Source organism: Rutilus rutilus, assembly GCF_951802725.1.
Source record: "Rutilus rutilus genome assembly, chromosome: 24".
NCBI classification, from domain to species: domain Eukaryota; kingdom Metazoa; phylum Chordata; class Actinopteri; order Cypriniformes; family Leuciscidae; genus Rutilus; species Rutilus rutilus.
The window spans coordinates 30,679,777-30,703,349 of record NC_140228.1 but is presented as its reverse complement, the minus strand read 5'-3'; the positions used below and the strand labels follow the sequence as shown (position 1 = coordinate 30,703,349).

Sequence of the window (23,573 nt, the reverse complement as noted above, 5' to 3'; positions counted from 1 at the left end):
AATCACCCTCACAGTGAATCAACAGTCAGTGTTTCTGTCATATACACTGATGTAATTTAGTGTGAGCTAAGGCAAGGGTTACTATTACTTTTGTTCACATTTAGGGTTAGACAGAAACGCTGCATATATTCAGCAGACTGCAGAGCACATTAAACTAGAATTCTATTTACTGATTTTAGCTCAGCTTTTAATACAATGAAGATACACATTTTCTAGCAGAGACTAATTGATTTAAGAGTTAATGGTAGCCTCATGATGGATAAGAGATTTTCGGTCTAAAAGTCTATGGCCCTGATGTACTAAAGGCTTGTGGGTTTCATGTGTGCAAAACAGTGTGTCCTGTCATCTCTTTTGTGGGTTTCCTTGGATGAATCTGTATTTTGCATGAGCTCCTCATTCACACGCAAAACACAAGGTGGTGCCAATGCAAATCAAGTCATTTGCTCCCTCAAAATTACTTATTAAACCTAAAGGTGTTCACTTACGGCAGGTTTGGTTTGATTAAAACGAACTCTAGTGCGATTGTTCTGTTAGTGCGGTTCATTTGAACACGTTAACGCTGCCATATCTGAACCCTGGTACCACCAAACAAGCAGACCAAGACCCCTGAAAAGATTTCAAAACCCTTTCAAACTAACTCAAGTGCGGTTCGACTGAAATATGAACGCAACATGGACCAGAGACATCTAAACGAACCAAAACAGGACATAAGATGCGACCCTAAAAAGGTCAGAATGCCCAAGCAAACCTGTTTTTTATGTTTTTTCCCGCTTTGATACCAATCTTTTATTTGAAAGCCAGATTTGTTTCATATTTGTAAAAACACATTTTTTCATCAAAGATGTTTAAATTATATGCTCTCAATGTCTGATGCAGAGCAGTTAGTTCATGCGTTCATGAGCTCAAGGCTAGATTACTGTAATGATCTACTGGGTGGTTGCCCTGCACGCTTAATAAACAAACTACAGCTGGTTCAAAACACAGCAGCTCGAGTTCTTACCAGAACCAGGAAGTATGACCATATTAGATCGGTTCTGTCAACACTGCATTGGCTCCCTATTAAACATTGTATACATTTTTAAATATTGCTGATTACTTACAAAGCACTAAATGGTTTAGCTCCGCAGTACTTGAGCGAGCTCTTAACGCATTATAGTCCTTCACGTCTATTGCGATCTCAAAATTCCGGCCAGTTGATAATACCTAGAATATCAAAATCGACTGCTGGCGGTAGATCCTTCTCCTATTTAGCACCAAAACTCTGGAACAGTCTTCCTAACATTGTCCGGGAAGCAGACACACTCTGTTTAAATCAGTTTAAATCGCTTTTTTTCTAATCAGTGCAAAAGAGACTCAAGAATAACTTTTGTCAATAACAATTTTTGTCATACATGTTTAATATGTTATAATAATAATATAATGTTAATAATGTTTAAATAATGTTATACATCATTCAAAACTGTTAAATGTCTTCTTTTATTTGTGTACACTCATAATAAAAACAAAATGTTGTGTTTTTCGTAAAATAAAGAAAATAAACATGATGCGTGTTCTGCCGTCTCGTGAAGTTCATTCTGAAACGCGACAGAAAATGACCTGTAACTCAACGAATGTTTGCCACACAGACATGAGACATATGTCTTTACAATGCTTTTTTAAAATGATGTAAATCATATCAAAAACTAATATTCTCTGTTTAAGTAATCCGTATGAAAGCAATGAGATGTACAGTTTCTTAAGCGTGTCCCACGCGCACGAGAGCTGTTCACATGCAAATCGTCCACGTGAAGGAACGCTGACCTGTAAACACCCTCATTACCTCTAAAGAAGGCATTAGACTTGATCAATCCTCTGATTTACATCGAGTTTGGAAGACACATTGTGTCTGTGCTGTGCTGTGCTGTCTACTTTGGATTTACCTCAGAAGAATTAGAAGAACGTTATTTGAAGATAAGAAAGGTTTTAAGGTAAGAAATTCCCATTCATAATAGTAAGCTTGTTATTGTTGTATAAACTTTACATTGTAGCTACTAGTTAAACTGGTGCCAGACTAAAATGTGCGTTATGAAATGAGATTGGAGTAAAAACATGAAGCTTAATGCTAAATTTATATACATTATAAATTTTGTGTAAAGTGTGTGTGTGTGTGTGTGTGTGTGTGTGTGAGAGAGAGAAAGAGACGCGGGCGCGATCGAACAGTGGAAACATAAAAACATACTCCGTCATTTTGTTCATACAGGACATCATTCAAACTGCAAAGTGTTTACTTATATTTGTGTACACTCGCAAAAAAACACAACATTGTGCTTTTGTCAAACTGTAAACTACAACTGTCACCCAACCAAACACACACACACACACACACACACACACACACACACACACACACACACACACACACACAGTTTAAAAGCTAAATATATTTATCCAACCCCATTTAAAAACAGTCTGTGGGTGCCATCTTTTGGACAGTCATCATATTGCATTGGTTTTGATTTCTTGTTCTCAAACAAATGTGTTTTTAATGGTAGTATTATTTTATATAGAAATAAATTATTTATAATTCAGATGAGAATAAAGTTAGTGTTAATTAAAATTTTAAGGAAAACAAATATATTGATCTGAAATATAGCAAATTAATTTTACATTAATTCAGGTAAAATTACTTTTTTTCTTTTTATTAATTATATAAAACTATTGTCAATGCACTACAAATAAACTGGTTGTATGCCTTTACTTTATTAATAAAACTTATTTAAAAAAATACAAGGCTTAAGACATTTATTTTCCTTTGGTGGTACAGCCTGAGACATGCACAATAAAAAAAATTGCTTTCTACATTTTTGTTTTGCTTTTCCCTCCATTGTACCGAACTCCTATATATACAGAAACATCTAAAATGTATTCCCAAAATCGTGCAGACTATTTTCTCTTGATATCAGCATGTTCACAGTTGTTTCATTTTTTTTTTTAAGGGACCAGATGCCACTGATGAGTCCTGATGACTTCAACATCCACTTGAGTCTCTGTACATGACCATGGTAAAATGACAAATCAAACACCATGGAAATGACAGGTATGTACTATGTTTCAGGAATGGCACAAAGGTGTGTGACTGTTCTGTCTTTAGATCAGTGTGTTCGAAAATGTGCTTTTTTTTGTCCTTTGTTGTGTATCTTTGGATTATGTTGTGTTGTAAATAAATCCAAACAATCAAAAAGCCATTATTTTTTAAATCTCTACTCATTATTTGTGTATAGTTCTCTCACAGCCCCACCTGATAGGGCCATTAGGGGAGGGTCTTTGTCTTTCTCAGGTGTGATAGACATCAATATTCATGAGGATTCACACCTCCTTACATAAAGCTTTCTGACACAAAACATGTCTTACATGTAGCAGAGTTTGTGCTGAATACAGTGTAATAAGACTTTAGCCATGAAAATATCACAAGTAACAGAAATAAGCACAAATGTCAGAGCATGTCAGAACACCTCCAGGGCCCAGAAAACACCTCAGACCCCAGAGGGTTAACTCTTCTTCGTGTTGCACAGCTCACTGCTCACAGCTTTGACTGACTTGTGCATTGTGGACTGGTGCAGATTTCTTTTACTATATGTCAGTGTGAATCATAAATTATTAATTACTGTTTTGCATTTGTGGTGTTACACCCTTAAATTAGTATTGCCTAATGTTTAAGCTGATTCACAGCAAGTAACCGGCCGAGCCAGTTCACAAAATCGTTCTGAATCAAAGTTTAGTTCCAGGTTGATGATAAAGACAGCCGAAGAAGCACATGTGCTCCTAATGCAGCACAGAATGATCCAATGAGTCTGTCCAGACCAGTTCTTCTATATATATATATATTAGGGCTGGGGGAATTAGCACGTTAATCTTTGCGATTTATCTGAAATGTTTAACGCGTTAAAAAAAATAACGCAATTAATGCAGCACTTTTTTTTTTTTTTGCCTCATTTTAATGATTTCCTGTTGCGGCTGCTATTGAAAAGGCTGAAAATATGCCGTCCCGCCCCTTTCATTCTCGCACAGCTTTCATGAGCGGGTCTTTTCCGCTCCGTGTGTGCGCTGTGGTCTCCGTTCCGTGTGTGTGTGTGTGTGTCGGCGCGCTGCAGCACTCTCTACTCAATATTCCACTCCATGTTTGCGCTGCACGTTCTGCTCTGTCATTAACGGCCCAAATGCTCCAATCATGTACCGATCACACACTGGAAAAGTAAAGTCCGCTCAAATAACTAATTTCTCAGTAGTAGACTTCTGTTTGCTGAGCTGATATAGTCATGCTGGGCAACAATGGTAAAATTACCTGCTCTGATCACATGCTCTGGTAATAATAGCTTTGTAGGACTATATTTTATTTTGATAATTAGTAAAAAAAAATATATATATATATTATGTTGATTGATTATTGAAAAAGAATAATATATTGATATATTGATGTTTAATATTATTTTAATATAGGGCTATTTTCTGTTCCTTTTTTTTTCCTGTGTTGTTTAATTTAATTAGGTGATTCTAAGTTTAAATATTGATGATTACAAGCTTGGGGGAAATGCAATTAATTACAGCAAATTGTGCTTTTTTTTTTCTTTTTTTTTTATCGATTCCCAGCCCTAATATATATATATATATATATATATATATATATATATATATATATATAGCATCAGTTTACTGTCGGGGATTTGTTAATTTTAGTCGATAAAGTTTTAAAAATGGATATTTTTCTTACATGAACACATCGCTTTACTTCAGAAGACCTTTATTAACCCCCGCAGAGCCGTGTCGAGAACTCTAATCATGAATATATGCGCTTTAATGGGCTTCCAAAGTCAAACAGCCATTCACTCTCATTATCAAGCTTGGAAGAGCCAGGACATTTTTTAATTAGGGCTGGGGGAATTAACGTGTTAATCTTTGCGATTAATTTGAGATGTTTAACACGTAAAAAAAAAAAAAACGCAATTAATGCAGCACTTTTTTTTTGCTTCGTTTGATTTCCACTTGCGGCTGCTATTGAAAAGGCCGCAAATATGCCGTCCCCCCTCCGTGTTCGGCGATAAGGTTTCATTCTCGCGCAGCTTTCATGAGCGGGTCTTTTCCACTCCATGTGTGCGCCGCGCTCTGTGTTTGTGTGTGTGTGTGTGTGTCGGCGCGCTGCGCTCTCTGCTCAATGTTCTGGCGTGTTCTGTTCTGTCGTTAACGGCCCAAACGATCGAATCATGTACCAATCACGCACTGGAAAAGCAAAGTCCGCTCAAATAAGGTGAAATTTCTCTGTAGCAGACTTATGTTTGCAATAGAGCTGGTAAGGCCCGCCCCTTCCGCTAACCCCACTGGACCTCTAGGTTGAAAAATCGTCAATGCAAGTGAATGTGAGAAAATAATTATTTTCTGGTCCCGTTTGAATTTTGCCATGAATGTGAACATATGTTGTCTGTGAATTTTTTATATAATTTTTCGTGTGAAGAATGCTACAATTTAGCGGGTAGAAGTTTGATACGGTTAGACTTTGTGTGAGAGCACTTTGTGGCCTACAACTCTTCGCTACATCAGACGGGAATCTGAAGAAAGAACAGCCCATTTTGTTTGAATGGTGACATTTGGGTACAAAACACACAGGCATCTCGATCTGTCTCCATAGATTATCGCAGCATTAGCACCGTGATTTGACAAGTGGAGGGAAAATGTGTTATGGGGTGATGTCACATAGGCGACATGTAGTCTTTCTCGTTATGTCTTTTCCACAACTGCTAGCCAAAGAATCATACAATATACTGTCAAACTCGTAACATGAAAAATGATATTAAAAATTCACAGACAACATATGTTCACATTCATGGCACAATTCAAACGGGACCAGAAAAGAATTATTTTCTCACATTCACTTGCATTGACGATTTTTCAACCTAGAGTCCAACCAAGTTCAACCAAGTCCACTTGGGGTTTTACGGATGGGCGGGACTTACCAGCTCTATAGCCCTGCTGAGCTGGTATAGTCATGCTGGGCAACAATGGTAAAATGACCTGCTCTGATCACATGCTCTGGTAATAATAGCTTTGTAGGACTATATTTTATTTTGATAATTAGTAAAAAAAAAAAAATACATTGATTATGTTGATTGATTATTGAAAAAGAATAATATATTGATATTGATGTTTATTATAGGGCTATTTTCTGTTCCTTTTTTTCCATGTGTTGTTTAATTTAATTAGGTGATTCTAAGTTTAAATATGGATGATTACAAGCTTGGGGGAAATGCAATTAATTGCAATTAATTACAGCAAATTGTGCAATTAATTAGTTAATTTTTTTTAATCGATTCCCAGCCCTATTTTTAATATAACTCCGATTGTATTCGTCTGAAAGAAGAATGTCATATATACCTAGGATGGCTTCAAGGTGAGTAAATCATGGGCTAATATTAATTTTTGGGTGAACTATCCCTTTAACTTAGCTGCACTGACGACACATCCAGAGAAGAATGGAGGGGTGAAATATAAGCCAAACATGACAAAGATAATTTTTCTCCTTCAGAAATATAATAAATGGGCTGGTGTATGGAGTTATGAAGACTGGGGTGTATGGAGTTATGATGACAGGTGGTATGGAGTTATGAAGACTGGGGGGGATGGAGTTATAAAGACTGGGGTGTATGGAGTTATGAAGACTGGTGGATATGGAGTTATGAAGACTTGGGGGGTATGGAGTTATGAAGACTGGGGGATATGGAGTTATGAAGACTGGGAGGCATGGGGTTATGAAGACAGGGGGTTATGGAGTTATGAAGACTGGGGGATATGGAGTTATGAGGACTCGAGGTATGGAGTTATGAAGACTGGGGGGTATGGAGTTATGAAGACTGGGGGGTATGGAGTTATGAAGACAGGAGGGTATGGAGTTATGAAGATTGGGGGTATGGAGTTATGAAGACTGGGGGGTATGGAGTTATGAAGACTGGGGGGTATGGAGTTATGAAGACAGGAGGGTATGGAGTTATGAAGATTGGGGATATGGAGTTATGAGGACTCGGGGTATGGAGTTATGAAGACTGGGGGGTATGGAGTTATGAAGACTGGGGGGTATGGAGTTATGAAGACTGGGGGGTATGGAGTTATGAAGACTGGGGGGTATGGAGTTATGAAGACAGGGGGGTATGGAGTTATGAAGACTGGAGGGTATGGAGTTATGAAGATTGGGGGTATGGAGTTATGAAGATATGGAGTTATGAAGACTGGGGTGTATGGAGTTATGAGTTATGAAGACTGGGGGATATGGAGTTATGAAGACTGGGGGGTATGGAGTTATGAAGACTGGGGGGTATGGAGTTATGAGTTATGAAGACTGGGGGGTATGGAGTTATGAAGACTGGTAGGAATGGAATTATGAAGACTGGGAGATATGGAGTTATGAAGACTGGGGTGTATGGAGTTATGAGTTATGAAGACTGGGGTGTATGGAGTTATGAAGACTGGGGTGTATGGAGTTATGAAGACTGGGGTGTATGGAGTTATGAGTTATGAAGACTGGGGGGTATGGAGTTATGAAGACTGGTAGGAATGGAGTTATGAAGACTGGGGGATATGGAGTTATGAAGACTGGTGGATATGGAGTTATGAAGACTTGGGGGGTATGGAGTTATGAAGACTGGGGGATATGGAGTTATGAGGACTCGGGGTATGGAGTTATGAAGACTGGGGGGTATGGAGTTATGAAGACTGGAGGGTATGGAGTTATGAAGATTGGGGGTATGGAGTTATGAAGATATGGAGTTATGAAGACTGGGGTGTATGGAGTTATGAGTTATGAAGACTGGGGGATATGGAGTTATGAAGACTGGGGGGTATGGAGTTATGAAGACTGGAGGGTATGGAGTTATGAGTTATGAACACTGGGGGGTATGGAGTTATGAAGACTGGTAGGAATGGAGTTATGAAGACTGGGAGATATGGAGTTATGAAGACTGGGGTGTATGGAGTTATGAGTTATGAAGACTGGGGTGTATGGAGTTATGAAGACTGGGGTGTATGGAGTTATGAAGACTGGGGTGTATGGAGTTATGAGTTATGAAGACTGGGGGGTATGGAGTTATGAAGACTGGTAGGAATGGAGTTATGAAGACTGGGGGATATGGAGTTATGAAGACTGGGGTGTATGGAGTTATGAAGACTGGGGGGTATGGAGTTATGAAGACTGGGGGATATGGAGTTATGAAGACGGGGGGGTATGGAGTTATGAAGACTGGAGGGTATGGAGTTATGAAGACTGGGGGATATGGAGTTATGAAGACTGGGAGGCATGGGGTTATGAAGACAGGGGGTTATGGAGTTATGAAGACTGGGGGATATGGAGTTATGAGGACTCGGGGTATGGAGTTATGAAGACTGGGGGGTATGGAGTTATGAAGACTGGGGGGTATGGAGTTATGAAGATATGGAGTTATGAAGACTGGGGGGTATGGAGTTATGAAGATATGGAGTTATGAAGACTGGGGTGTATGGAGTTATGAGTTATGAAGACTGGGGGGTATGGAGTTATGAAGACTGGGGGGTATGGAGTTATGAAGACTGGGGGGTATGGACTTATGAAGACTGGGGGGTATGGAGTTATGAAGACAGGGGGGTATGGAGTTATGAAGACTGGGGTGTATGGAGTTATGAAGACTGGGGTGTATGGAGTTATGAAGACTGCGGGGTATGGAGTTATGAGTTATGAAGACTGGGGGGTATGGAGTTATGAAGACTGGGGGGTATGGAGTTATGAAGACTGGGGTGTATGGAGTTATGAAGACTGCGGGGTATGGAGTTATGAGTTATGAAGACTGGGGGGTATGGAGTTATGAAGACTGGGGGGTATGGAGTTATGAAGACTGGAGGGTATGGAGTTATGAAGACTGGGGTGTATGGAGTTATGAAGACGGGGGGTATGGAGTTATGAAGACTGGTAGGAATGGAGTTATGGAGACTGGGGGATATGGAGTTATGAAGACGGGGGGTATGGAGTTATGAAGACTGGGGGATATGGAGTTATGAAGACTGGGGTGTATGGAGTTATGGGTTATGAAGACTGGGGGTATGGAGTTATGAAGACTGGGGGGTATGGACTTATGAAGACTGGGGGGTATGGAGTTATGAAGACTGGGGGGTATGGAGTTATGAAGACTGGGGGGTATGGAGTTATGAAGACTGGGGGGTATGGAGTTATGAAGACTGGGGTGTATGGAGTTATGAAGACTGGGGGTATGGAGTTATGAAGACTGGTAGGAATGGAGTTATGAAGACAGGGGGATATGGAGTTATGAAGACGGGGGGTATGGAGTTATGAAGACTGGTAGGAATGGAGTTATGAAGACTGGGGGACATGGAGTTATGAAGACTGGGGTGTATGGAGTTATGAAGACTGGGGGATATGGAGTTATGAAGACGGGGGGTATGGAGTTATGAAGACTGGTAGGAATGGAGTTATGAAGACTGGGGGATATGGAGTTATGAAGACGGGGGGTATGGGGTTATGAAGACAGGGGGTTATGGAGTTATGAAGACTGGGGGATATGGAGTTATGAAGACGGGGGGTATGGAGTTATGAAGACTGGTAGGAATGGAGTTATGAAGACTGGGGGATATGGAGTTATGAAGACTGGGAGGCATGGGGTTATGAAGACAGGGGGTTATGGAGTTATGAAGACTGGGGGATATCGAGTTATGAGGACTCGGGGTATGGAGTTATGAAGACTGGGGGGTATGGAGTTATGAAGACTGGGGGGTATGGAGTTATGAAGATATGGAGTTATGAAGACTGGGGGGTATGGAGTTATGAAGATATGGAGTTATGAAGACTGGGGTGTATGGAGTTATGAGTTATGAAGACTGGGGGGTATGGAGTTATGAAGACTGGGGGGTATGGACTTATGAAGAATGGGGGGTATGGAGTTATGAAGACTGGAGGCTATGGAGTTATGAAGACTGGGGTGTATGGAGTTATGAAGACGGGGGGTATGGAGTTATGAAGACTGGTAGGAATGGAGTTATGAAGACTGGGGGATATGGAGTTATGAAGACGGGGGGTATGGAGTTATGAATACTGGGGGATATGGAGTTATGAAGACTGGGGTGTATGGAGTTATGAGTTATGAAGACTGGGGGGTATGGAGTTATGAAGACTGGGGGGTATGGACTTATGAAGACTGGGGGGTATGGAGTTATGAAGACTGGGGGGTATGGAGTTATGAAGACTGGGGGGTATGGAGTTATGAAGACTGGGGGGTATGGAGTTATGAAGACGGGTGTATGGAGTTATGAAGACTGGGGTGTATGGAGTTATGAAGACTGGGGGTATGGAGTTATGAAGACTGGTAGGAATGGAGTTATGAAGACTGGGGGATATGGAGTTATGAAGACGGGGGGTATGGAGTTATGAAGACTGGTAGGAATGGAGTTATGAAGACTGGGGGATATGGAGTTATGAAGACTGGGGTGTATGGAGTTATGAAGACTGGGGGATATGGAGTTATGAAGACGGGGGGTATGGAGTTATGAAGACTGGTAGGAATGGAGTTATGAAGACTGGGGGATATGGAGTTATGAAGACGGGGGGTATGGAGTTATGAAGACTGGGGGATATGGAGTTATGAAGACTGGGGTGTATGGAGTTATGAGTTATGAAGACTGGGGGGTATGGAGTTATGAAGACTGGGGGGTATGGAGTTATGAAGACGGGGGGTATGGAGTTATGAAGACTGGGGGGTATGGAGTTATGAAGACTGGGGTGTATGGAGTTATGAAGACTGGGGGGTATGGAGTTATGAAGACTGGGGGGTATGGAGTTATGAAGACTGGGGGGTATGGACTTATGAAGACTGGGGGGTATGGAGTTATGAAGACTGGGGGGTATGGAGTTATGAAGACTGGGGGGTATGGAGTTATGAAGACTGGGGGGTATGGAGTTATGAAGACTGGGGTGTATGGAGTTATGAAGACTGGGGGATATGGAGTTATGAAGACGGGGGGTATGGAGTTATGAAGACGGGGGATATGGAGTTATGAAGACTGGGGTGTATGGAGTTATGAGTTATGAAGACTGGGGGGTATGGAGTTATGAAGACTGGGGGGTATGGACTTATGAAGACTGGGAGGTATGGAGTTATGAAGACTGGGGGGTATGGAGTTATGAAGACTGGGGGGTATGGAGTTATGAAGACTGGGGTGTATGGAGTTATGAAGACTGGGGTGTATGGAGTTATGAAGACTGGGGGTATGGAGTTATGAAGACTGGTAGGAATGGAGTTATGAAGACTGGGGGATATGGAGTTATGAAGACGGGGGGTATGGAGTTATGAAGACTGGTAGGAATGGAGTTATGAAGACTGGGGGATATGGAGTTATGAAGACGGGGGGTATGGAGTTATGAAGACTGGGGGATATGGAGTTATGAAGACTGGGGTGTATGGAGTTATGAGTTATGAAGACTGGGGGGTATGGAGTTATGAAGACTGGGGGGTATGGAGTTATGAAGACTGGGGGGTATGGAGTTATGAAGACTGGGGGGTATGGAGTTATGAAGACTGGGAGATATGGAGTTATGAAGACTGAGGGGTATGGAGTTATGAAGACTGGGGGTATGGAGTTATGAAGACTGGTAGGAATGGAGTTATGAAGACAGGGGGATATGGAGTTATGAAGACGGGGGGTATGGAGTTATGAAGACTGGTAGGAATGGAGTTATGAAGACTGGGGGATATGGAGTTATGAAGACTGGGGTGTATGGAGTTATGAAGACTGGGGGATATGGAGTTATGAAGACGGGGGGTATGGAGTTATGAAGACTGGTAGGAATGGAGTTATGAAGACTGGGGGATATGGAGTTATGAAGACGGGGGGTATGGGGTTATGAAGACAGGGGGTTATGGAGTTATGAAGACTGGGGGATATGGAGTTATGAAGACGGGGGGTATGGAGTTATGAAGACTGGTAGGAATGGAGTTATGAAGACTGGGGGATATGGAGTTATGAAGACTGGGAGGCATGGGGTTATGAAGACAGGGGGTTATGGAGTTATGAAGACTGGGGGATATCGAGTTATGAGGACTCGGGGTATGGAGTTATGAAGACTGGGGGGTATGGAGTTATGAAGACTGGGGGGTATGGAGTTATGAAGATATGGAGTTATGAAGACTGGGGGTATGGAGTTATGAAGATATGGAGTTATGAAGACTGGGGTGTATGGAGTTATGAGTTATGAAGACAGGGGTGTATGGAGTTATGAGTTATGAAGACTGGGGGGTATGGAGTTATGAAGACTGGGGGGTATGGAGTTATGAAGACTGGGGGGTATGGAGTTATGAAGACTGGGGGGTATGGAGTTATGAAGACTGGAGGCTATGGAGTTATGAAGACTGGGGTGTATGGAGTTATGAAGACGGGGGGTATGGAGTTATGAAGACTGGTAGGAATGGAGTTATGAAGACTGGGGGATATGGAGTTATGAAGACGGGGGGTATGGAGTTATGAAGACTGGGGGATATGGAGTTATGAAGACTGGGGGGTATGGAGTTATGAAGACTGGGGGGTATGGAGTTATGAAGACTGGGGGGTATGGAGTTATGAAGACTGGGGTGTATGGAGTTATGAAGACTGGGGGATATGGAGTTATGAAGACGGGGGGTATGGAGTTATGAAGACTGGTAGGAATGGAGTTATGAAGACTGGGGGATATGGAGTTATGAAGACGGGGGGGTATGGAGTTATGAAGACTGGTAGGAATGGAGTTATGAAGACTGGGGGATATGGAGTTATGAAGACGGGGGGTATGGAGTTATGAAGACTGGGGGATATGGAGTTATGAAGACTGGGGTGTATGGAGTTATGAGTTATGAAGACTGGGGGGTATGGAGTTATGAAGACTGGGGGGTATGGAGTTATGAAGACTGGGGGGTATGGAGTTATGAAGACTGGGGTGTATGGAGTTATGAAGACTGGGGGGTATGGAGTTATGAAGACTGGGGGGTATGGAGTTCTGAAGACTGGGGGGTATGGACTTATGAAGACTGGGGGGTATGGAGTTATGAAGACTGGGGGGTATGGAGTTATGAAGACTGGGGGGTATGGAGTTATGAAGACTGGGGGGTATGGAGTTATGAAGACTGGGGTGTATGGAGTTATGAAGACTGGGGGATATGGAGTTATGAAGACGGGGGGTATGGAGTTATGAAGACGGGGGATATGGAGTTATGAAGACTGGGGTGTATGGAGTTATGAGTTATGAAGACTGGGGGTATGGAGTTATGAAGACTGGGGGGTATGGACTTATGAAGACTGGGAGGTATGGAGTTATGAAGACTGGGGGGTATGGAGTTATGAAGACTGGGGGGTATGGAGTTATGAAGACTGGGGTGTATAGAGTTATGAAGACTGGGGTGTATGGAGTTATGAAGACTGGGGGTATGGAGTTATGAAGACTGGTAGGAATGGAGTTATGAAGACTGGGGGATATGGAGTTATGAAGACGGGGGGTATGGAGTTATGAAGACTGGTAGGAATGGAGTTATGAAGAATGGGGGATATGGAGTTATGAAGACGGGGGGTATGGAGTTATGAAGACTGGGGGATATGGAGTTATGAAGACTGGGGTGTATGGAGTTATAAGTTATGAAGACTGGGGGGTATGGAGTTATGAAGACTGGGGGGTATGGAGTTATGAAGACTGGGGGGTATGGAGTTATGAAGACTGGGGTGTATGGAGTTATGAAGACTGGGGTGTATGGAGTTATGAAGACTGGGGGGTATGGAGTTATGAAGACTGGGGGTATGGAGTTATGAAGACTGGAGGGTATGGAGTTATGAAGACTGGGGGGTATGGAGTTATGAAGACTGGGGGGTATGGAGTTATGAAGACTGGGGGGTATGGAGATGAGGGGGTGTACCTGGGATGCCCTCTGGAGGCGCTGTGGGTTCATCAGTGAAAGGGTCATGAAGAAGGTGCTCACCTGAGGACTATTATATTCCTACCCTCCTTTACCACTCAAATCTCACTGCTGGCATCAGGTAGGCCAACTCTGCACAGGGATTTGACTTAGAACATCAAGTCCTATATTACTGTGGAACACAAACTGAGATTTTTAGAAAAATATTCCATCTCTGTGAGTAATACCTAATAAAACTTTTTAAACTATAGAGCATCGCTTCCAGCCAACCATGTTATGGAAGTGTGTTGTGAAACTGAGCTCCGCATCACTTCTCGCACAAGATTCACAATGTAATTACATCATGCTTCACAATGTTTTGTTATTCACAACATGGAAGTGGCAGGAAGTGATTCTTTATAATAAAATAAACTATAAAATATTCGTATTTTTCTCACACACAGAAGACAATGATTCATCAACCGGGCTCGTATGGATTCCTGTTGTGTTTGTTTGGATGGTTTTTGAAGTGTCAGCTTTGAGAGTCCCGTACACTTGCATTATATGGACTCACAGAGATTGTTCTTTCATCTGTGAAAGATGTTTTTTTTCCACAGAAGAAAGAAAGTCATATACATCTTGGACGGCATGAGGGTGAGTAAATTATGAGAGAATATACATTTTTGGGTGGAATATCTATTTAAGCTTGGGATAAGGACCTGCCCAAAAATGGACAGTGACATAACACTCTGTTTTCACTCTTAAATTCGTTGAGTCTTGGCTCATCATGCCAGAATGCTTGCCAACCCCTGACATAAAATATAACACACATCACACAAGTCATATGCTCCAAAAATGAAGCATAAAAGTTGCCCATATATGCTGTATATCCAACCTGTATATGCTCCCAATGAGCCAAATAATGAGAAAGAACCAAATTGCTTACCACAGCTATGCAGACGACACACAGATCTACTTAGCCCTATCGCCTAACGACTACAGCCCCATTGACTCCCTGTGCCAATGCATTGATGAAGTCAACAGTTGGATGTGTCAAAACTTTCTTCAGTTAAACAAAGACAAAACTGAAGTTATTGCGTTTGGAAACAAAGATGAAGTTCTTAAGGTGAACGCATACCTTCACTCTAGGGGTCAAACAACTAAACATCAAGTCAGGAATCTTGGTGTGACACTAGAGTCAGACCTTAGTTTCAGTAGTCATGTCAAAGCAATAACTAAATCAGCATACTATCATCTGAAAAATATTGCAAGAATTAGATGCTTTGTTTCCAGACAAGACCTAGAGAAACTTGTTCATGCTTTCATCACCAGCAGGGTGGATTATTGTAATGGACTCCTCACTGGCCTTCCCAAAAAGACCATAAGACAGTTGCAGCTCATACAGAACGCTGCCGCCAGGATTCTGAGCAGAACCAGAAAATATGAACATATCACACCAGTCCTCAGGTCTTTACACTGGCTCCCAGTTAAATTTAGGATTGATTTTAAAGTATTATTACTGGTATATAAATCATTCAATGGCCTAGGACCACAATATATTGCAGATATGCTCACTGAATATAAACCCAACAGGTCACTCAGATCATTAGGATCATATCAGCTAGAAATACCAAGGGTTCACTCTAAGCATGGCGAATCTGCTTTTAGCTATTATGCCAGCCGCAGCTGGAACCAGCTTCCAGAGGAGATCAGACGTGCTCCTACTGTAGTCACATTCAAATCCAGACTCAAAACACATCTGTTTAGCTATGCATTTACTGAATGAGCACTGTGCCACTGTTCGTCCGACTGTTTGTACTGTACTGTATTTTATTTTTCTAAACTGTTTTAATTATTTCTTTTATTATTTTTAATTTCTTCTATGTAAAGCACTTTGAATTGCCATTGTGTATGAAATGTGCTATATAAATAAACTTGCCTTGCCTTGCCTTGCCATATGTCCACTTTAATTTTTTTTTTTGCTTGGCCAAAAACAATGTTGAAAAGTCCCAAATTTCTACAAATATTTAATGCCAACTATTCAGATATATTCATGAGATAAATGTAAAGTTACCTGTCTTGGGCTCCACAGAGAAGTAAGGGTGTCCGTGTATGATGCTGTACACAACTCTGGCGCTGTTGCCGTAAGTGGGGTCGTCAGCATCCGTCGCTGTCACCTGAACCACCGTCGTGCCTGTGCAGAACATACGCAACACAACACGCTAGTGAGCATCAGGAAACAATATAGCTGAAGGGAACAGGATGTGATGTGAGTTACCATGGCAATGCTGTGTCTTACGGTGGCCAAGTAGTTCACAACACAACGAAATCAAGTCACAACCCAACAGAAACAAGCCACAAAACAACGGAATTTAAAAGCTAACAATCACAACACAACGGAAACAAGCCACAACACAACGGAATTTAAAAAGAAAACATCAATTCACAACACAACCAAATCAAGTCACAGCACAACGGAAACAAGCCACAAAACAACATAATTTAAAAAGAAAACATCAGTTCACAACACAACGGAAACAAGCCACAACACAACGGAATTTAAAAAGAAAAACATCAGTTCACAACACAACGAAATCAAGTCACAACACAAAGGAAACAAGTCACAACACAATGGAAACAAGTCACAACACAACGAAATCAAGTCACAACACAACGGAAACAAGTCACAACACAACAAAATCAAGTCAAAACCCAACGGAAACAAGTCACAACACAACAGAATCAAGCCACAACACAACGGAAACAAGTCACAACACAACAAAATCAAGTCACAACACAACGGAAACAAGTCACAACACAACAGAATCAAGCCACAACACAACGGAAACAAGTCACAACACAACAAAATCAAGTCACAACACAACGGAAACAAGTCACAACACAACAAAATCAAGTCAAAACCCAACGGAAACAAGTCACAACACAACAAAATCAAATCAAAACCCAACGGAAACAAGCCACAACACAACGGAATTTAAAAAGAAAAACATCAGTTCACAACACAACGAAATCAAGTCACAACACAAAGGAAACAAGTCACAACACAATGGAAACAAGTCACAACACAACAAAATCAAGTCACAACACAACGAAATCAAGGCAAAACCCAACGGAAACAAGTCACAACACAACGAAATCAAGTCACAACACAACGGAAACAAGTCACAACACAACAAAATCAAGTCAAAACCCAACGGAAACAAGTCACAACACAACAGAATCAAGCCACAACACAACGGAAACAAGTCACAACACAACAAAATCAAGTCACAACACAACGGAAACAAGTCACAACACAACAGAATCAAGCCACAACACAACGGAAACAAGTCACAACACAACAAAATCAAGTCACAACACAACGGAAACAAGTCACAACACAACAAAATCAAGTCAAAACCCAACGGAAACAAGTCACAACACAACAAAATCAAATCAAAACCCAACGGAAACAAGCCACAACACAACGGAAACAAGTCACAACACAACGGAAACAAGTCACAACACAACAGAATCAAGCCACAACACAACGGAAACAAGTCACAACACAACAGAATCAAGTCACAACACAACGGAAACAAGTCACAACACAACAAAATCAAGTCACAACACAACGGAAACAAGTCACAACACAACAAAATCAAGTCAAAACCCAACGGAAACAAGTCACAACACAACAAAATCAAGTCAAAACCCAACGGAAACAAGTCACAACACAACAAAATCAAGTCACAACACAACGGAAACAAGTCACAACACAACAAAATCAAATCAAAACCCAACGGAAACAAGCCACAACACAACGGAAACAAGTCACAACACAACTGAGTCCGAAGTTTGCGTACTAGGTGCTGCACCCAATAAAACATTGCATGTATTGTATTTTACTAAATTAATTGACCATGAAATGAAAACAAGACACAAAGCTTTAACTATCTAGAAAAATAATTGGGCTCATCTAGGCAGAGATATCTGGTCTATTCTCTATCCATTTTGCACAATAAACAAAAGCCACTTCAAGCAAGATGTGCTAAAAACTGGAAGCATTTGTTGAACATGAGCTCATGCTGTCTGCTTCAGGACGCTGTACTGGGGAGCCACATAATTAGAGTACGCTAATATTCAGTTTGTTAGGTTATTTTCACCGTCATACAGTCTATCTCAAATGAAACAAATTGTATGGGTCAAAGTCAATGACATTTCGCATGGAAGTAAACAGTATGAAAACGTCATAGAGAATAGATGAGGTATTGTTCCATATTGATCTGGCCTTAATGTAACATATTACACTGTCTGAACTGAGAGCTTAAAGTCATAGAATTCCTGCAGAGGGGAGTACTGATGCTTTTAACCTAATTACTACATAAAGCAAATCATAAAAACAAACTTATAAGATGCGTTAGGAATGTACAATAAATCCAACAACAGCTTTTTTAAAACCACACACACACACACACACACACACACACACACACACACACACACACACACACACACACACACACACACACACACACAATTTTATTTATCCATCAGTGGTGCCATTCTCTCATTCTCTCTCTCTCTCTCTCTCTCTCTCTCTCTCTCTCTCTCTCTCTCTCTCTCTCTCTCTCTCTCTGTCATCTCTCATTTGTCCATCTTCATTACAGTGAATGATCACATTCTCAGGTTTCCATTCATTTTCTGCGTACTAGAAATGCATCTCTGTGGTTTTCAATCAGTTCTGTGTTCTAGGCAGCCGACTGTCATCTGACAGTAATGAAAATAAATATATCTCGACTAATTTTAAGAGATGACACTTTTTCATATTCCTCCCCCAAACAAGAGCTGAAATTTGACCGTTATGATCACTATATCTCATTTTCTTATGATCAGTAGTTTGGTTTCTGTTTGCTGTACACAAGAATCAACACAAAATGTAACATTGTGAGAGTGTGATATATTGTGTCTGGTAAATGAGCGAAACACTGAATTCTCAATGCTCTGTAGAATGTGAGGTAATTTATTTCTATTTATCTATCTCTATCTGTGTGTTGGTCATCAGGTAATTCTCCTGAGGTTTTTATAGAGACAGTGATTTTATGAGGCCTGCATCCCCTCAGATTCACCTTTAGTTATCGATATCAAATACCAGAGTTATTGCAACAGGAGATTTCTGTTATGCTTCAGTGCAAGACTTGCATGTGCCATCAGTGCCGTATATATGTCTGTCATGTGACTGATCCACACACACTGAATACGCCAGTCATGTGACTGATTCACACACAAGGTGTGTTGGACATGGGCTGCGGCTGGATGTAACCGATCGGCGAGAGTATCCGCGTGCCGGCGGGGAGGAGCTGCAAACGGAGACGTGAAGTCGGACACTTTCTGGTTCCCGTAGTGACCGCTCACGTGGTGTTTGCATACTTTACCACAGCTGAAGTGAAATAAATGCAATATTTGCCAAATAATACACTATGTTTCAGAAACATTTTCATTCAATACTTTATGTACTGCTTCATACAGCGTCTGTTTGAACAAGAATTAAGTTCAACATAAGCTACTATCAATGAAGAGTCTACGTTTTTTAATCAGTTTTAATTTGATAAACATTTAAAAAAACTGATTTGTGAGCTTTAGAGGAACTAAAGGTGTTCGAATAAACACAAAACACACGTGATCGTTGTCATGCGGTGAATCCGGCCAATCGTGGAACAGCTGTGACGTCATCAGCCCTCGTGCAGCCGCTCTTGAGAAGCTGCGCTGGCTGAATTCTCCGGCTACTCTCGAATCGCTCTCGCGGTGCTTTGATGGCATACGTCACAGTCACACGGCGTCGGCGCTGGATCAAGTCGGACAAAATTTCAAACCGGCATGCACTGCTTCAAGTCAGCCGCCGATCGGTCTGCGCAGAGCTGCATGAAGTCCAACAAGCCTTAAGTGACTGATCCACACACTGAATACGCCAGTCATGTGACTGATACACACACACTGAATATGTGACTGATACACACACACTGAATATGTGACTGATACACACACACTGAATATGTGACTGATACACACACACACTGAATATGTGACTGATACACACACACTGAATATGTGACTGATTCACACACACTGAGCTGCTGTTCGCTATCGCAGCTTCTGACACACGGTCACTCCAACATAACCTGGAAGTTGAATCTATGAATCACGTTCTGACAGGCTCCTCAGGCAAGGAGCATTAAGCTTCAGAATCCTTCAGGAGATGTCCTGGGATCTGAGACATCAGCGATCTGATCCTTTGGCAGCTTCTGCCTCCATGTTTCATGTTAGTGACTGTGTGTTTGTCTCTTGCCCTCACTCTCATTTGTCATGTTCTTGTGCTTCGGAAAGCTCTTGGTTATTTTCATTGGCGGTTTTCAAGATTTGACACACATTCAGTGGCTCACTGCATCTTGGGAGTAAAAGCACACAATTCTGTGCCTTAAAATATTGAGAAAACAGGCAAAAGCTTATCATCTTCTTTTCGTTTTGCAATAATCTCATTCTGTAAATCAGTTTCTTTAGTTGATGTCTGGTCAGTTTTCAGACATTCTTCAATAACACACTGCAGAGAAATACAGCTATGATGGAGATTATTAGCATGTCCTGCCTCGTGTTACTTCAAGAAACAGCCCAATTCACCTTTCCTCGTTCTAACGCAACGTTTTCATCAGTTTAGTAACAAAGGCTCTTTTTTTTTTTTTTTACTAGCAATGGCAGATACTGAATCTGTGAAGGAGTTTCCACACACACAAGAGGTTTTTTTTGTACAGCCCTTGTTTGTCAAATAAATGCAGTCTTTGAGAGCAGAAGAAACTTGCTTTAAAAACATTTTAAATAATCATACCGATCCCAAACTTTTGAAAGGTAGTTCTTGGCTATTTTTAAATGTATTTTTATACGTGTCCTTCTAAGAAAGTAATCATAAGCTTTTGAAGATGATCAAAGATTAGTTAAATGAACGTACCGAGAGGAGACATTTCGGGCACTCCTGAGGTGTACGGCCCATCCAGGAACTTGGGCTCGTTGTCATTGATGTCCTGAACCTTCACAATGAACTGAGACTCGTCCTCTAGCGGAAGGCTAGTTTCGCGGTCGACCGCTTGAGCACGCAGCGTGTAATAACCCTGTTCCTCTCGGTCCAGGCGTTTGGTAGCATGGATGTCTCCTGTATTCTCATCGATAGTGAAGACTGAAGATGCTCCCTCCCCTGTCAACACGTACCGGACATTTCCATCACCCTTATCCACATCTGAATGCAGCTGTGAAAAAACACACACAACACAGACTTGTAGACAACCAGAACACACACTACAGCTGTTTAATGCTCTGACATTTAGATGTGAATAAATGGATTGCAGCTTTTAAACAAAACAGTACAACAAATTACAGTGAAGTTATAATAAACCTAAATGACTATTTCAGCACAACTTTTAAAAATTTTGAATTTCACTTGTGAAGTTTTCTTTGCATGTACACACCTGGAACTGCAGTCAAGCAATTATGTTATTTTTTTTCCATGTGCAAAAATAAAGTGCTCAGTGCATGTAAAAGTAACAAACATTTCAGTCATGGAGGAACTTCCTCAGTGTTTTACAGCATTTATTTACATCTTTGCAATCATGTCGTTTCTTTTGAAAAAGTGTGCAAGATCCTCTACCTTTTCTTAATTTTGTAATAAGAGCCACACTTTCTGCTGCCAGTTGGTGGTGCTATGACTGAGAAGAACAATATCCACATCCATGTGATCATCCATGACCAATCATACACCGCCTACAAGACATGTGACACTTCCGCTTTCCTTTTTTTCCATAAATGTTTTGCCTTGTCATGGTAAAACCATTTGAGATATCAAAAATCCATTTGCAGTTTTTATCATCAGGGCTCTCAAGTTTTGAAGACAGGCAAGAGTGATATCCAGAGCCGCCGTAACCTAATGTTAGGCCCCGGGGCTGAGAGGTTTTGTAGGCCCCCCATCCCCTCGATTTACAGAGTCTCATTTTAAAAAAGTGTAATATCTAGGTAATCTACATCACAGTTGAGAAATTTCAACTTTATGCAAATGAGAAGCGATTTTCGCGAGCGACAACCAATAGGAAAGAAGCCATTCAGTGGAGTTCAGCTCCCGTCACCGTCTCGAGTGTAGGCAAGACAGAAGAGTTCGAGGGCGATTTCACTGTTTTATATGATTTGACTGTAACTAACCACAAACATGGATATAATAAAATGATGCATGGAAAAGAAACTGTCGACAGTCTCAGTGAGTTTAATTCATACATTTATAGTTCGAGTGTTGTAGTTTTATGATGCAAGTTTAGCACTGCTGCAGTTCATTTTACAGTTTCCCCTGTGTGACGACCTCTGCTGTTGATTCTGGGAATTGCTGTTGGTACCTGAGCCCACTAATCACCTCAATAGACAGTCAACTGGAAGCACCTGTGTTCGTGCCTTAGACACGGCTTAAGAGATCACCAATTCACCAGAGAGGGGCATTCTTTGGTTTTGAACTTTGGTTTTGGACTTTGGTTTTGGACTTGGGTTGCATTGTATTTTGTTACCTTTTCCATTTGTATTTGCATTTACATTTCTACTCCAACACTGCATTACATTTCAACCCTGCATCTTGCTTTACACACTGACCTTACTGATAAATACAGAAACATTGTTATTTTCTTTAGTTGTTTCCATTTTATTATTTAGTGTTGCCTTATTTTGTAATTAAATAAATATAATTTTTGAGCCTATAATTTGGTTTTCGTGTGTCCCTTGTTTTTGTTGCTTCCCTTGTAACAAATTATGTTGACTATTAGGGACAAGAAAATTTATTATTCCAGGCAAATCTCACCTCCCTCTCCCAAACCCCACCAAAGTGAGGGGCTGCTGGTGGATTAAAGCAGAAGTGGATCTTCTGGTGAGCAAGATGACGCTGCAGGTCAGGAGCTAAGGCAGCAAATGCTTCCTGCAACTCACGCTCGCCTCCACAAAAGGGACTGGGTTGGGGTGCCTCTCCTAGCGATGAACCTCCTAAGGGCCATAAGGAAGGAATCAGTACTCAAGCTAGGGAGTAAGTCTAGGTGTACTGCTCTTGTGGTGAGACACTTAAAGAGAACGTCTTCCAATTTTGATCAGGAAAGGACCAAAGCAATCCATGCCACATGAATGGAAGGCAGGCTTGTAAAGCTGGAGACGGGTAGAGGGTAGATCAGACATCTGAGGCACCGAAGGTTGGGCTCTCCACCGACAACATTCCGGACAGGTATGCTGAAAACGTCGAACAGCTTCACGGCCTTGCAGGATCCAATAACACCTCCTTATTTCAGCAAACAGCCGTTCTGATCCAGGATGATGCAGCTGGTTGTCGTACTGACGGATGATCAGGCGAGTAACTGGATGCTTAGGGTCTAGGACTACAGGATGGAGAACAGAATCCGCGAAGTCGGCCACTCTCCTCAAACGACCACCCACTCTAATCAAGCCACTAAAAGGAGCCAAGGCGACTAGACGGCTACTAGGTTTAACTGTCTTCCCAGATTCTAACAGGTGGTAATCTTCAGAGAAGGATTCCTGTTGGACGTGTTTAAGGACATGGGCTTCAGCTCGACGATAATCTCTGGCTTATGGGGCGGG

General features: G+C 41.5%; 1 protein-coding gene across 1 annotated transcript in view; it reads right to left on the bottom strand.

The window, feature by feature from the left end:
* The window catches only part of LOC311284375 (cadherin-7), a gene marked incomplete at its 5' end in the record, with an annotated part of 92,309 nt that overhangs the window by 50,742 nt on the left and 17,994 nt on the right, over nucleotides 1-23,573 (bottom strand). The window contains 2 exons of the mRNA XM_084399371.1: nucleotides 15,988-16,107; nucleotides 20,914-21,208. Coding sequence (XP_084255497.1) covers nucleotides 15,988-16,107; nucleotides 20,914-21,208 — 415 coding nt within the window. The remainder of the gene's footprint in view (nucleotides 1-15,987; nucleotides 16,108-20,913; nucleotides 21,209-23,573) is intronic.